General features: G+C 46.1%; 3 protein-coding genes across 5 annotated transcripts; 1 reads left to right on the top strand and 2 right to left on the bottom strand.

Moving 5' to 3' along the window:
• Positions 1–2,544: 2,544 nt before the first annotated feature.
• Positions 2,545–3,552, bottom strand: LOC136540791 (mitochondrial import inner membrane translocase subunit TIM23-2-like). Its single transcript, XM_066532811.1, has one exon. It carries the CDS (start codon positions 3,454–3,456, stop codon positions 2,863–2,865), a length of 594 nt encoding a protein of 197 aa, XP_066388908.1. The 5' UTR covers positions 3,457–3,552; the 3' UTR covers positions 2,545–2,862.
• Positions 3,553–5,085: 1,533 nt separating this feature from the next.
• Positions 5,086–6,044, top strand: LOC136540790 (early nodulin-like protein 8). Its single transcript, XM_066532810.1, has 2 exons — positions 5,086–5,450; positions 5,519–6,044. Exons 1-2 carry the CDS (start codon positions 5,258–5,260, stop codon positions 5,908–5,910), a joined length of 585 nt encoding a protein of 194 aa, XP_066388907.1. The 5' UTR covers positions 5,086–5,257; the 3' UTR covers positions 5,911–6,044.
• A 1,292-nt stretch (positions 6,045–7,336) lies between these two features.
• Positions 7,337–12,758, bottom strand: LOC136535814 (bifunctional fucokinase/fucose pyrophosphorylase). 3 transcript variants are annotated; one of them, XM_066528220.1, is made up of 7 exons: positions 12,252–12,758; positions 11,863–12,145; positions 11,421–11,791; positions 10,666–10,792; positions 9,440–10,456; positions 8,554–9,248; positions 7,337–7,922 (listed from the first exon to the last, which is right to left on the bottom strand). In XM_066528220.1, the coding sequence occupies exons 1-7, from the start codon at positions 12,567–12,569 to the stop codon at positions 7,524–7,526; spliced, it is 3,210 nt and encodes a 1,069-aa protein (XP_066384317.1). In that variant the 5' UTR covers positions 12,570–12,758; the 3' UTR covers positions 7,337–7,523. The 3 variants fall into 3 exon arrangements, with proteins under 3 accessions (XP_066384317.1, XP_066384318.1, XP_066384319.1); XM_066528221.1 differs by having other exon boundaries at positions 11,883–12,145; positions 12,252–12,384; XM_066528222.1 differs by lacking the exon at positions 12,252–12,758 and having other exon boundaries at positions 11,421–11,799; positions 11,863–11,999.
• Between the last annotated feature and the right edge of the window lie 3,300 nt (positions 12,759–16,058).

The following is a 16,058-nucleotide window of genomic DNA, read 5'->3' as shown; positions in this document are numbered from 1 at the left end:
CATTCATGTACCACAAATTTGATGTGACGGAGAATCTTCTTTTTGTATAGTGTCAAAGTTAGGGTGAACTAAACATGGCCACAGTTTCAAAGCTGCATAGTCTAGTTGTAAAAAAAAAGTTGACTAGGCGCAATGGTTGTGACGACATGGCTCCAATTACAAGAATCATGATGCTCTCCATCACTGAAGCTATCGCTCATTTCAGTTTTATATGCATAAGTACTAAGGCCTCGTTTAGATTCCAAAAAATTTTACGCAGTATCCGTCACATCAAATCTTGCGACATATATATGGAGTACTAAATATAGATGAAAAAAAACTAATTGCATAGTTGGGTGAGAAATCGTGAGACGAAACTTTCGAACCTAATTAGTCCATAATTAGACACTAATTGCCAAATACAAACGAAAATGCTACAGTGGTCAAAACCCAAATTTTTTTTTGACTAAACGGGGCCTAATTGGGATGAAGTGGCGGCAAGCGTCTGGTGTCCTATGTGACAAAAGGGTACCACAGAAGCTAAAAGGCAAGTTTTATAGGACGGCGATTAGACCTGCTATGTTGTATGATGCAGAATGTTGGCCTACGAAAAGACGACATATTCAACAGCTAAGTGTCGCAGAAATGCGTATGTTGCGTTGGATTTGCGGGCATACAAGAAGGGATCGAGTTCGGAACGATGATATACGTGAGAGATTAGGGGTAGCGCCGATTGAAGAAAAGCTTGTCCAACACCGGTTGAGATGGTTTGGACATGTGCAACGGAGACCTCCAGATGCACCGGTGCGTAGTAGAATCCTAAGTCAGGATAGTAACGTGAAGAGAGGCAGAGGAAGACCGAAGTTGACTTGGATAGAGGCAATAAAAGAAGACTTGAAAGGATGAAATATACCCAAAGACTTAGCCTTAGATAGGAGTGCTTGAAAGACAGCTATTCACGTGCCTGAACCTTGTTTCTGTTGGGTTTCAACTCTAGCCTACCCTAACTTGTTTGGGACTTAAAGGTTTTGTTGTTGTTGTTGTACGAGGCCTAATTGGGGACCCCGACAGTTGGAACTGCAAAGAAACGAAGACAGGCATGGGCAGTCACATAGTGTTCAATTGCAACTTTGCAAGCAGTAGATACCTGCAGCTTCAGCAGCCATACAACATGAACAGTGTTTCGGTAGGCATGGGGTGATGGACAAATCAAACCACTGAACAAGAAAGATACTTTAAACATTGATGCAGAGACTCAAGGAAAAAGCTCACATATGCAACAGCACCCCACAACTCAATTCCACCCCGATGGGTTTCTCAAACTGAAGCAAGACACAGATACTGATAAATCATATGAAAATCACACCGCTGTTATATCATATTCAGACCAATCAGGATATGCGACTATTTGCAAATAAAGCTCATACGCAACAGCACCTCAGAACTCAAGTCCAACCCAATGGGTTTCTCAATCTGAAGCAAGATCCAGATACTGATAAAATCATATGAAAATCACATCGCTATTTTATCATAATTCAGACCATGAGGATACACGACTGTGTGCAAATAAAGCTCATATGTTGCACCTCACAAGTCACAACTCGAGTGCAACACAATGGGTTTCTCAAACTGAAGCAAGACTCAGATACTGGTAAATCATATCAAAACCACATCACTGCTTTATCATATTCAGACCATCAGGATACACAGCTTTATTTGCAAGTCCAACAAGAATGGCCAGGATCCAAAATGAATAATAAAATATCATATTTATCAATATAATTCAATATGAATCACTTTTATCTTGCGACCGGTATGTTGTAAAACCATATGAACACCACATCACTGTTTATCATATTCAGAGCACCAGGATACACCAAGGCTGTATGCACAAGTCCAACTAGAAAGGTCAGGATACAAAATGAAGATCATATTTATCAATATGATTCACTTCTGAATGACATCCTGTGACTGGGATATTATAAAACTGTATGAACATCACATCACTGTTTATCATATTCAGAGCACCGGGATACACCAAGGCTGTATGCGCAAGTCCAACTAGAAAGGTCAGGATGAAAATGAAGATCATATTTATCAATGTGAATCACTTCTGGATGATATGCTATGATCGGAACGTTATTGTGCTACATACAGTCAACAAATTACTATTCCCTCTGTTCCCAAATGTGGGTTTTTTAGTTCTGTCTTAAGCCAAACTTCTATAACTCTGACCAAGTTTTCAGAAAAAATATATTAACACCCACAATATCAGATAAATTCACCATCAAGGCATTTAAAGTTGGATCTAATGAAATTATTTGACGTTGTAGATGTCAGCACATGTTTCTACAAAAACTCGTTCAGAGTTAGAGAACTTTCACTTAGAACAAAAGTAAAATGACCGATTTTTGGATCAGAGGTAGTACCAAACTATGCATGAACTCAAGAAGCACAACATCTGTCTTCTAAAACATTTCACTGATAGATCAAAACATGCCTTTTTTCACATACAACCGGCAGGCGAAGAATTTCATATTTAGAGATAGGAAAACAGCGAGAATCTAGCAAAATTACACTACACTCAACATTACATTTCACAATGTCATGGGTTATCCAGCATAATGCAATAAGCAGTATTATTGTGTCGATACCAGCTAGCAGCTAATGTTACATTGCAAGGCAGACCAAAAATTTCGTGATCCGATGAGATCAGACCGTTGACATATATAGTACCAGCATATGGCTGTCAACAATATATAGGAGTGTTGAGAAGAACATGACTCTTCCCAAATAATTAACGAAAACGAAGAAATGACATCCACGCGACGAATTGATTTTGACTTTGATCACGGCAGGGCAGGGAGAGTACCGCAATCAGATTCAGAGGGCGGGGACGTATCTCTTCCCAACCTGCTTGGCAGCCGCGGCGGCGCCAGCAAGAACCCCACCGACAGCCCCGGCGACGACTGCCGAGCGCGGCCCGTTAGCAGCGCGGAAGAGCGCGCCGGTGCCGAGCCCGGCCACGACGCTGTTGATCCAGTCGTCGCGGTCGCGCGCGGCGACCATGGCGCTCTCGATCCCGGCGTACATGAGGCCGATGACCCCGAGCGTGTTGCCGACGCGGCGCCCCGAGCTGCCGCAGGAGTTGAGGACGCGGTTGGCCCGGATCTTGGCGGGCTCCCCGGGCTCGGCGCCGCGGGCGGCGTCGCGGAGCCCCAGCGCGGCCCCGGCCACGGCGCCGCTGAGGTAGCCGACGCCCGTGTAGTAGGTGAGGTTCTCGCCCCAGGACCGGTGCTGCGCGACGGCCTCCTCCTTGAAAAGGAACTCCGGGGAGGTGGGAAGGTCGTAGAGCTGCCGGTAGGGGAGGTTGAGGTCCTGGTACGGGTTGTAGAGGCGGCGCTCGGAGCCGGGGTAGGCGGCGTCGCGGCGGTCGTCGGACCCGGACCCCGTGGGATACAGCCGCGGGTCGGCCATAGCGGGATCCGGCGGCGGCGGCGTGGGAGGCAAGAAAACGGGAGGAGGGAGGGTTCGGGTCGCGCACGGCACGGCAGCTTGGCCGCGCCGCGTATATTCGGTGCGGGTTATATTTGCGAAGAGGTCCCCCGTCGCATCTGATATTTTTGGCGCCGCCGACCAACCACTTGGACGAAGGGTCGAGACTATGGGCTGGGCTTTCCGAAGTTTGGAGGCCTGCGTCTGAGCAAGGACGAGGATGCCCGCCGGTGTCTAACGGACAAAGAGAAAATTCGATCCGTCGAAAAATTGAAAATCTCTTCACAAGAAGGCAAACAGTCCTAGTTTTAACTAAGTGTATACTCCCTCATTCCAAATTATAAGTGTTTTTGAATTTTTAGATCCATAGCTTTTGTTGTACACGATACACTATGTCTAGATATAAGCAATATATATTTAAAAAAATCAAAACGTCTTATAATTGGAAAGGGGGAGTAGAAAATATTATCAACATTTTTATCTTCAAATAGGTTCATTATGAAAATATATTTCATAATTAATCCAACGATACTTATTACATCTCATAAATATTAGTAATTTATATATTTGGTTAAACTTAAAAATATTCGATAAATGAGACTTCTACACCCTGTTTGCTCGATCATATCAACCATGATATAGTATTTTTCTTTCACAACAAAACAACATCAGCCGGCTTATAAGCCAGAGAAACGATCAAAACTTTCTTAAGTTTGTCTAGTTTTATAGAAAATATTAGCGATATTTGTATATCCAAATAAGTTTATTATGAAAATAGATTCAACTATGTATCTAATAATACTAATTATGTACTATAAATATTTATATTTTCTTATATATATTTGATCAAAGTTAAAAATATTTAAACCCTTTGGAAAGCAAGAATAACACTTATGTGTTGATTTGGTGTGAGAAAAAAATACTGCTATTTAAAAGGACAGGGCGATTTTGGGACACACTCTTTAAGGTCTGTGTATGAGCAGCAGAGTGAATGAATCCATGATTACACGGACAATCCTTTTCTCCCTGCTGGGTGAGATTGTCCATTCGTCCTTGCTGATTTTTTTTATTTGCCAGTCTGACACGTACAAGCCGGCCGCCTGGAGCGGGAGGCTGCACGAGCCGGAACAAGCGAAGCGAGCGACGTGGTCGCCCCGTGCCGCCCGGACTGGCCTCCACTCCACTTCCAGTCTTCCACTGCCACGCCGTCCGTGGACGTGATTAGCCGTTGGTAGAGTAAGGCTAATAATATAGCCGGTTTGCTGGCTATAAGGTTTATTTTTAGTTTTTTCTTAGCTCATTCATATAGTAGTTGGCTATTTACAGTTAATACATAGCCCACTTGTCTCTCTCACAGACTTTCTTGGTTCTTGTGTTCAAACCGGCTGTAAGCTTACAGTCCGCTTCTTCTCTCTTTTCTCTCCTCTCTTCTCCACCTCAGCATTTAGTCGACTTACAGTTTATTATACTTGCTCTTAATGAGACGGCGGCGGTAGGCACCGGGGATTCCGGCCGGACACATGGCCCGAACCGCGACAACAACGCACGGGGCATGGAGCCAAATCCACAAATCCAAGTCCACCCGTTGCACACGCTTGCACTTGCGCGAGACCTCGGTCCAAAGCCTGCCCTGCTCTGCCTCCTCTGCTCTCATAAATAAACAACAAGAGAGAGGGAGAGGGACACAAAGGGAAAGCAGCAGCCAGAGCCCAGAGGACAGCGGCGCTCGGCAAGCAAAGCAGCCGCTTACCCCACGAGGCACGAGCACGAGCACGAGCAGAGGATGAGGATGCGTGCGCGGGCGGCATTGGCATCGTCGCCGGTGCTGCTGCTCCTCCTGCTCCTGGTGGGCGGCTGCGCCGGCGCCGTGTACAAGGTGGGCGACCTGGACGCCTGGGGCGTGCCGCCGCCGTCCAAGCCCGACGTCTACAAGCGCTGGGCCAAGTCCATCCACTTCGCGCTCGGCGACTCCATCTGTAAGCAAACCAACCCCATCCACCGCCGTCCCATCTCCGCCACCTCAGTGCCTCACTCGCGGTCGCAGGGTTCCTGTACCCGCCGAGCCAGGACTCGGTGCTGCAGCTGGCGCCGGAGGCCTTCGCGTCCTGCGACCTGTCGCGCCCCGTGGCCAGGCTCGCCGACGGCAACTCGTTCTTCAACCTCACCGCGCCGGGCCGCGCCTACTACGCCAGCGGCGCGCCGGGCCACTGCCGCAAGGGCCAGAAGCTCTGGGTCGACGTCCCCATGGCCAACGGCACCTACCTCCAGCCCTCCGCCACCGACCTCGCCGCGCTCGCCCCCACCCCAGCCGCCGACCCGCCCGCCGGGTCCGCGTACGCGTCCGCGCCGGAAGGCGCCAGCGCCTCGCCCGCGCCCCGCGCCGCCGCCGCCGGATCCGTCGTCGCGCTCTGCTTCGCCCTCCAAATCCTCCTCTGATGACATTTGATGTGTAGCTAGCTGATTAGCTACCTCTCGATGTAGTTCTGAGATCTCCATTTTTGCGGAATGAGAGTAAGTCCAGTTCTTTCTTGGGTTGAAATGAATTTTTCGCGGAATGAGAAGTGAGTCCAGTTATTTGTTCCGTTGAATTGAATGGTGGTCCTCGTTTGGATGGATGACCATCGATCGTTCCATTTTTTATTTTTTTTTTGGGTTGGTTTCTACATCTCGTTCCATTAAATTTAATTCCACTGTAGAGTAGAATCAAGTGATGACACGGATCATTTTTGCATCGATCACGCTTCTCGATCTCCTTGCGTTTATAGCATCGCCGACAAGTAGTTGAATCGTCTCGCTCCATGATCAGATCAGCTTAGCGGATGGATCGACTAGCTAGGCTGTAAGCTGGTGGGGCAGATCAACCCACATGCGATGGCGGTGGTGGTAACTAGTGATGAACAGAACATTAGAACAGGTGCTGGATCGTGTCGGTGTACTCATCAATCATCGCACAAAAGGACGGGCTGGCTGGGTGTTGACACCTACTGTATCGCGATCGATCCGCAACAGCACCGTAGTACCCTGGTGTCCGTGTCAGGCATCCATCTGCCTGGACGAAACGGGAACTGTTTCAGGAAACATCGGATCAATGATTTTGGGCATTCACTCAGACACCAGCCGACGGAGCAATAGAGTACGGCATCTATGAATGCCCGGTGAATCGTCAGTACATCAGCGTACTCCTCCGTCCCAAAATAATCAATTCATAAAATCACCCTCGGTCGTTTGACCAACTTCATAGAAAATGATAACAGGCTAACATCATCTATGATCACTCTGTTCGCTGATGCTGAAATTTAGCTTATGTTGATGCTGAAATATTTTGAGAGAAAAATAATATTTCATGGCTAAGAAGTAGTTGTGAATAAGCTCAAGCGAACAGGATGATCGATATCAAATAAATACTCCTTCTGTTAAAAAAAACAATTCTAGATTTAGAATCAGTCAAGCTTTCTTAAATCTAACCAAAACTGTAAAGAAAAAAACAGTATCCACATTTATATCTTTAAATATGTTTCCTCTAAAAGTATATTCTATCTAATAATATTTTTTGGTATTATAATGCTAGTAATTTTTTGTATAGATTTAGTTAAACTTAAAATTGTTTGACTTATGGGGCAGTGAGAATCACATTATTTTTAGTACGGATACTATACAAATATATAGTGTCATGAATATTGATTTTTTTATATAAATTTGGTTAGACTTAAAGTAGTTTAACTTAAAACAATCTAGAAGTTGATTTAATTTTGGATGGAGTATAGGCAAATCCAAACCTAGAGTTTTATTGCAATTTCAGCAAGTTACAGTTGCTGAATTCAAATTCCTGTTTGAAAATCTGCATAGAAGAGGATCAACATTCCGGTTACCCACCAACTTATATTAAAGTGGGAAAACAAAAAAGTAAACCTCAACAGAGTTGGAGAGACAAAACCACAATGGTCACGGATTAGTTAACAATTTCGAACCAGCTGCTCCCGCATAGGCATCTATCAACCAGAATAGAAACAAAAACAAAGACGCGCGCTCTTCTGCCCGGCACCACCTCATCACCGTGGCATGGCGATGTTCCAATCGTACACCTTCACATCCAAGGTGGCAGACTCTTCAAGTGCCCGTCTAAGTTCTTTGGTGCAGCTCGGGTTCTTGGCAAGCAGCAACGCAAAGCCACCGCCACCGGCTCCGACCAGCTTGTAACCGCAGCAGTAAGGGTCGGCAAAAGCAAACAGCTCGTCCACAAGCTTGTTGCTGCAGAAAGGGTCTAGCTCCTGGTGCAGCCTCCAGGCCTCCAGCAATATGCCGCCGAGCTCGTCCAATTGACCATTCATCAGGGCTTCTCTCCCGATTTTGGCTAATTCAGCAAGCCTCTTGATGCTGGATATCAAGATGTTGTCGCGACGGAGGTACCGAGTCACAACTTTCTGCAGGACTTGGTGGGCGAGCCTTACCTGTACAGATTCATTTGGGGAGGAACAACAATGTGGAAAACGTTAAACAACAAGCGTGTGTTTGGTTGCCGAACAGAGGTTGCATCGTATATCCTGGTTGAGGAGATGCAGGCTATGTGGAACCGTATTTTATAAAAGAAGCTGTTTAGCGATGCTGCATGAGTGGATGCAAAAAAAAAAAAAAAAAAAAAACTAAGATGTTGTTTGGTTACTTGTATGAGCCGATGCAGTCTACTTAATCTAGGGCTATGACACATGGGCCGATTCCTCCCATGCTGTATCAGCTCAGCCAGGCCAGGGGATACGAGGAGTCAGAGGAACCAAACACGCCCAAATATAATGGCATATGGATAGCACGGCCATCAATGAAAACTGTTGGCTGTACTGTGATCTGGTATAACTGGACCAAGATGTTGTTTTCGCTTTCAACATTTGGGCCTTTAACGTCACCAGATGTTGTTACATGATAACTACAAATGCCTAATACCTATGACCTCGTTATGCTAGATACAAATTTGAGAAAGATGGATAGTGTGTGTAGCTCATTCCTTCTAAATATAGTGGGTGCAAGGTCACAAGCAACGGATTCAGAAAAGGAATTTTATGTTTCAAGCAGAAAGGATGAACTTACTTGGCCGGTGAATACAACCAGGAGACGTTCTTCTAATTCCTGAATCAATTGAGGAGTGGTCAACAAAGGAACAACTTGCAACCGTAATGGTTGTCCTGGAAAACTCTGGGTGCACTTGATCCCAGGATATAAGCCACCAATTTGGTCTTGCCACCCACCACCTGTCCCCATTATTTGCTCCACCACTAGCACAGCTCTAGCAACATTATCATCGCTTTCGTCATCTTCCATTACTTGAAACAGTCCCTTAACAACAGCAGCTGCTAATATGCTAGAAGTTCCCAGTCCACTTCCACGAGGAACATTAGCCCATGTCCTAATGTTCAGGCCTGATTTTGACAATATCTTGTGACCAAGGATTCCAGTAACAATAAGAGCAGACTTGACAAGACGGAATGGATCACTTTCTTTGAATGGAGAAGAAATAGATGCCAGATTATCAATATAAACATTTCTACCAGCATCATCTTTGATTCTTACTCCAAGGTGGTCTTCTGTTGTCTCTATCATAGCGCCAACTGGAAGGCTTCCTTGCAAGCTTATTGCCATATTTAAAACACAACCTGGACGCTCCAAGCTCCACGGAGGAGTATCACTCCAACCCCCAACAAAGTCCACACGGACTGGTAATTCTACAACAGCCTTCCTGGGATGCAAATTTCCATGGTTTGAAGACATGTTGCTGCTTGATGGCTCTAAAAGAATGAAATGTGTTATTAACTATATAATAGCAATATCAATGGCTCAAATGGTAAAAACGACCACAATTAGCTCATGGCGCCATGGAATTTTGAGGAAAGTCACTATAAGCACAGCAGTTAGTTTTGAAAATCAAGGCCTTTAGTTACTGTAAATGACTAAATGTTGTGTAGTGACTAGTACACACCTTTTGACCCATATTTTATCGCCGACGCAGTTTCGCTTGCTATGGAAGCCCACACTTTCTCTTCCACCACACATGCAGTGGAAAGATCTCCAGAAGCTCTAAGAAGATCCATCTTGACCTGATATTCTCTGCTCTGAGGAAGAAGCCCAGGATACTGATCTCTGTGACTTCGAAAAAATGAAAGTAATTCTTCATAGACTGCTAAACGTGTATCCTTTTGTAACATTTCCTCACAAAGTTGAAACAGATTACGCCCGAGTAACCCATAGTTCAAGCAAGCCTTGGCTATGTCAGCTGCAAGATCTGCCTGATGCTTGCTCGACTCGGTGCAAAGTTGTCTGTAATCAATAGCATGATGCAGCTCTTCCAAGCTGATCCTCTGTGATTTTCTCCACAAGGAAGCTATTTTCCCATCTGGGTCACATGCTGATCCCATAAGCCACATGCCCACATTAAGCATTTCTGGGAGAGAGATGACAGGAAAAAGCTTTGCAGTCCATAAGCATTTGTCCTGGCTAGTTGAATCCCACAAATCCGAATCCTGGATTCTAAGATCTTCCAAGACATTTATCCATGGCTTGCCACAGAACGTCCCATCCCTCTTAATAGAAACTTTTGGATTATCGTGAAGACCACAGTAAACCAAAACTCTTCCCGCAGAGCTTACCAAAGGTACTTCCCAGAGGCAATGTCGATCAGGCAATGTGAAACAAGTGCTACCATTGAGTATCTGAGGATTGTACCCATGAAACTCACTTATATTCACCGCAACAACAATACATTGCGAGCCAATCCTTATTCTACCACAAAGTACTGAATCATAAACCAATGAATCCTCTCCTATTGAGACCCCAGAAGAAATCTTGGTAGACAAAATAATAGCTGTCGCTGCAATATCACAAGCAGTGGTCTCTGGTAGTGAGCACATATGCCTTCGACCTACAAGTCCTGAATAGGAACCCGCCAGGTGATCAAGAACCTCCACAGATGTGCCAAAATGTAAAAATGAGAAGTCATCTGAAAAGGAAAATCGTCCAAGTTTAGCATTTCAACTGGGCAATTGACAGGAAAGATGATAGGAATAATCTCTCTTACACCCGATCAGGAAGAGAACAGTTGAAATTTCAACAGATACATGAGAACTTAAAGGCATAGCCTCTAGATAGAAAACCAAGATAATGCACTAGCTCAAAGTAATGATAACTGAATGATCAGTAGGAACATACATGAACAAAAGCTGAAAATCCTTTGTTTTCCTAAAGCAGAAATCAGTTCCTTCCCCAATGGACGTTTTCGCAACCATTCATGCTTGGCTGGTACCCATGCCGCCACAAGATCCTCATATAAGCTGAGCTGCAGTATATTGGCAAGCATGATCACACAAATCGAAAGGTCAAAAGGTGCATCCGCAATCAGAGAAATATGCCTAACAGGAAGCAATGAAGCCTAAGGGGTAGAGTTTAGAACACACTTATGCATTTCAAGTCTAAATTAAATTTGTTAGTATGTTACTAGAAGATAGATTACTGGAGTTCTGTAAATCCACTTCCAACATGGAACAAAGAGTGAATACTAGCATTTCTTAAGCATAGAACAATTGTATCTGATCAAGAATATATATTCAGTTTCTATCACATAACTTGTTTAGTTACTAGCATAGCAAAGTAGAAACTGAAACATAGTGTTAGTATCAAATTACGGATTAAGGGTTAGAAAGCTATTCAGAATGTACAATCAGGAGCATCCTGGACAGGAATTGAGCATTCACGGTAATCATTCCTTCAACAAGGTGTCAAAGATCTAAGTTCTAACTGCTAAAATACAGTAAATATTTTTGCAGAATAATCCTATTTTCTTAATTTATTGAGCATGGTTTCAAAAGAAATGAATTCACCTGTTCGGCAACATCCAAAAGCATCTTAAGGAACTATGGGAAAGGAAAATAATAATTATAGCTCAAATGCTGGAAATGGTAGCTTGCCTCTTTGTTACTAGTCATGAGCTCCTTTATCACGGTATGGCTAGATGAAAGTGCAAGGGTAACAAGGTCCTGCCACGCTTTACCCCTTGCTGCTATTATTCCTGTGTCAAGCAGTGCTCTCCCATCATCTAGGATGGCATGGCCCTCTACAAGCTCGCTCACTGTCGGCTTCTGCAGGAGATCATCAACCAAACATAGTGAATAGGTCTCCTTATCAACCCCACCGTCCTTTGATGCTACAACCACTCCATGATTAGCAGCCACATCCAGAGTGGTGGGCACCGTCACAATACAAGCGGCGTCTTCAGGAAGATGTAGGTTGGAGGCATCAAAGCACGGGAGAACATCCCCGGTCATTATGAAGATCCCACCTGGTCATCTATGGGCAATTAGAAATGGAAACAAATGTGCGCTGGTCTGTCAATTTTGTCTGAGCTACAACCTTGGTTGTTGAAAGCTTGCCTTGCACTGGAGGAGATGGCAAGAATGTGATCGAACAGAAGCGGAACAGGTCCATCGGGATTGTCTCCGGCCAAGTAAGGCAGAGGGAGAAACGCCTTCCCCATGGGGTTCGCCCAGGGAACCCTCTTGCTGTCGCCCCCGGCGTGAAGCAAGAGCACGTGCTTCTTCGCCATGACGCCCGCTGCCGCGGCGATCGCGGCCTCATCCCCCGAACCACCATTTGCTTCTTCCGAAAGGAATTCGCCGATCTCTTCCTTGGAAGCCTGCGAAGAGAATCCCGACATCCCAATAGGCCATCAGAACAACGGGTCGAGTAGAGTAAAGCAAGGTAGCGATAGTAGGTAGGGCAGAGGGTAGGTGGGTCGGAACCTGGGCGGCGAGGTGGCGGGCAAGGGCGGCGACGGCGTGGAGCGTGGCGGCGCCGGAGCCGATGCGGGCGCCGTCGGGGTCCGGGACGGCGATGGCCGCGGTGGAGGCCGGGAAGCGGCCGAGAGCGCGGGCGCGCTCGAGCTGGCGGTTGTAGAGCGCGGCCTGCTGGGGGCTGGCGGCCGTGAGCACGACGGCGTCCCAGGGCGGCACGCGCGCCGGGTCGCGCGCGGACAGCCGCAGCCGGCACCACGCCTTCCGCAGCGTCGCCGCCGCCTCCTCCGCCGTGCGCGGCCTCCGCCGTCGCGGGCGCGCGTCCATCGCCTCGCCTCCCTTGGACTCGGATCGGGCCGCGGCGTGGGCGTAGTCACAGACTCCAACAGTGTTTTCCTCTCGCAGGAAATCAGCAGCAGCCGGCTTATCAACAGGCTCTTTGACTGGTTATCAGTGAGGATGCTGGTGGCAAACCTGGCATTCTGTGACAGTTCAGAGTACCGTCAGTTAAAAGGAGCTGTGGGATCAAGCCATGGTGAAGGTTATAGGCTGCTGTTCGACGGATATACTACTGTTTTTGTGGCCAACAACGGCTGTGGGATCAAACCAGTGTGGCTAGTCACGACTAAAAGTATTGTTGATCGATTTATTGAAGGTTGCAGCAGACATGAGCAATCTGTTTGGTTGCCAGCCTCCTGGTAAGCAGCCAACCAAGACAGCATTTTTTCTTTTTCTTTTTTTTTTTTTTGTTCTTAGACGTCCAAATTGGACGAGCCAGGCAAGATTGACGGGTGAGCGATGAAATACGTTCGGCCTGCAATTTACATTTAGCTTACGGATTGATAATCAGTGTGTTGGCCTTTTCTTCTTTTTGTTTTTTTTTTCCACGACGATAAAAACCGAATTTCATTTACAAGGCAACGAAATTACAGAGAGCCACAGTTTAGTGTTCGCATCACATAACCACCCATCGCAAAAACTTCGCAACCTTAACTACCGCCGCTACTCCTGCAAGCAACCAAGTTTAAAAGACGCACTACACGGCAAACAAACGGCCTGTTCGTTAATCGGTTTCTGGGCTGGTTTGGACTGGCTGGTGCTGGTTTATTGTGAGAGAAAAACACTGTTGGCTGGCTGGTTTGGGCTAGCTGAAACCAACAAGCGAACAGGATGAAAAGTTCCGGACCCCCAAAATTACATCCACAACAGCATAATAGCTGCGACACAGTGTACTACATGATTCAACCGACGACACAGGGATAAGCTGCTGGAAGGTACGGATGGTTAGAGGGGGTGAATAGTCCATAAAAATTTCTATAACACTACATAAAGTGGTTGGACAAATATGAGACGAATCGAATATTACGCTATCCTACTAAGAATACAAGCCACCTACTACAATTCTAATTGCTATTGTCTATAAGCACTCAAAGGCTATGTCACTATACTAAATTAGTGAGCTCTCAAAGACTAACTAAAAACCTCACTAACCATCTTACACGACTCTTGCTTGTCCTCAAAACTAGCTATACTAAAGGGCCAAGCTACACTAAAAAATATAAATGCGCGGGAAGGATGAAATATTATACCGCCGTATAGAGGAATGAGCCAATCACCAAATGAGCCAATCAATCACAAAAATAAATACCAATGAAGACCAATCACCTCGGAATCAAATAATGACACAATAATTTTTTACCGAGGTTCACTTACTTGCCGACAAGCTAGTCCTCGTTGTGGTGATTCACTCACTTGGAGGTTCACGCGCTAATTGGCATCACACGCTAAACTCTCAATAGGTGCCGTACAACCAACACAAGATAAGGATCACACAAGCCATGCAAAATCCACTAGAGTTGTCTTTCGTGATCTTCCACGGAGAAGGCACAAGAACCCCTCACAATGTCGACAATCGAAGCCGGCAACAATTACCAATAGCCGCTCAACGATCCACCAATCATCGGACCGTCTAGGTGTCGACAAACACCAAGAGTAACAAGAACTCCATCAGCCTAAATCGCCCAACCAGTGCCACAAGATGCTAGAACACTAAGCAATGCACTAGAGGCCCTCCAATCTCACTCAAGATGATGAAATCAAGTGTGCAAGTGAGTGGAGTGGTGTGTTTAGCTCTCAAAGGGTATATGCAGCTGTTAGAAGTGTCAAGAGAGTGGCCAAGGCCGGCCACTAGCTCTATTTATAAGCCCACAAGCAAATAGAGTCGTTACCCGTTTGGAGCAGCTTTCTACGAGGGCACCGGACACGGCGGTGCCTGGCACCGGACATGGTTGTGCCCCTCCGAACGGTCACTTTCCAACGGCTCAAAACTAGCCGTCGGGGCACCGCCCCTAGGGTGGCGGTGACCACCCGGCCAATCTGCCCGAGAGACCAAGTCTCTGGAGAAAAGTGGTGGTGCACCGCCCTCAGGGTGGCGGTGCCCGCGACGGTGACCTCCCTGTTTTCCCCCGTTCTCTGGATTTTTACGGCGGTGCACCACCCTACACACGGCGGTGCACACCGGTCGCTCCGGTGGCCACCTCACTCTTCCTCTTCTCTGTCGGGTCCAGGTGGGCACCGCCCTAGGGGTGGCGATGCCACCGGATAGGGTGGCGGTGCCCCACCAGTGCACCCCCACTCTCGGCCTCCTCTGCCGGTCACTGCCACAGGGGTGGCGGTGCACCAGACAGGGCATTGTGGTGCCCCCATGGCAGCACCCCAAGCCCCGCAACGCCACCTTTTCTTCACCTTTTTCACCACCTTTGTAAATGTGCTAACACTTCAAGTGTTTCACCATCACGTGCGGTGTGTTAGCATTTTTAGAATCATTTTCAAAGGTTAATCACTTTCTCACCGAATGTGCACTAGGCCTAAAATGCATATGTAAGTTTTCCAACACCTAGTGGCACTAGATGATCAAGTTGTCTGATAAGAGCTCCCCTCTTAATAGTATGACCATCTATCCTAAATATGATCACACTCGCTAAGTGTCCCGATCACCAAACCAAAAAACTCCTATTAAGTTTCACCTTTGCCTTGTGCTTTTTGTTTTTCTCCTTCTTCTTTTTCAAGTCTAAGCACTTGATCATCATGTACACACCATCATCATGATCTTCACCATTTGCTTCACCACTTGGAATGTACTACCTATCTCATGATCACTTTGATAAACAAGGTTAGCACTTAGGGTTTTATCAATTCACCAAAACTAAACTAGAGCTTTCAGCTGCCTCTCATCTTGATCCTGTGATTGCATCTCCTACTTGTGGAAGTATAACGCCATCATCTTCAGCTACTTCAGCACCCTGGACGACCTGTTGTCCTAAGTCTCCCTTCAGCAAACCTGCCCAATATGTAAGAAACGAGCAAATCATACAAATAATCTCAGTAGGAGATTTTACATTTTTGTTTTCAAAACAAACAGTGTTCCTAATATGCCACATCGTCCAACAGATTACAGTTAAACCAACTGCATGCATCTAGGGCCCATGGGATAGCACATTATCAATCCATACCCAATATTGGTCGATATTTCTAGGTCTACAATTAGTACCCAGGGCATAAGCCAACAAGCTCCAAATGTACTTAGCAGTAGGACAACCAAAAAAATAGGTGGTTTCCATTTTCATTTTCTAGACAGAAAGCACAGGACTAATTGCCCTTCCATTTCCTTTTGCACAAATTGTCTTTAGTCAAAATGACATCCTAAAGTACAAGCCACATAAAGATTTTAATCTTAAGAGGGATCTTAGCCTTCCAGATTTTCTTGAAACTGGGACCATACTCATTTCTACACAAGTGTTTGTATGTTGACAGACT

This window comes from Miscanthus floridulus, chromosome 2, assembly GCF_019320115.1.
Source record: "Miscanthus floridulus cultivar M001 chromosome 2, ASM1932011v1, whole genome shotgun sequence".
NCBI lineage: Eukaryota > Viridiplantae > Streptophyta > Magnoliopsida > Poales > Poaceae > Miscanthus > Miscanthus floridulus.
Note: the sequence above shows the minus strand (reverse complement) of the source record. Positions and strands in the feature narration are given on the sequence as shown.

Excerpts from the sequence above, each read along its gene's own strand:
- LOC136540790 (XM_066532810.1), top strand. The coding sequence starts at position 5,258 with ATGAGGATGCGTGCGCGGGCGGCATTGGCATCGTCGCCGGTGCTGCTG. Across the intron at positions 5,451-5,518 it reads CGCGCTCGGCGACTCCATCT|GGTTCCTGTACCCGCCGAGC; the intron begins GTAAGCAAACCA and ends TCGCGGTCGCAG.
- LOC136540791 (XM_066532811.1), bottom strand. The coding sequence starts at position 3,456 with ATGGCCGACCCGCGGCTGTATCCCACGGGGTCCGGGTCCGACGACCGC.
- LOC136535814 (XM_066528220.1), bottom strand. The coding sequence starts at position 12,569 with ATGGACGCGCGCCCGCGACGGCGGAGGCCGCGCACGGCGGAGGAGGCG. Across the intron at positions 10,793-11,420 it reads TCATGACTAGTAACAAAGAG|CTCAGCTTATATGAGGATCT; the intron begins GCAAGCTACCAT and ends AATATACTGCAG. Across the intron at positions 9,249-9,439 it reads GATAAAATATGGGTCAAAAG|AGCCATCAAGCAGCAACATG; the intron begins GTGTGTACTAGT and ends TCATTCTTTTAG.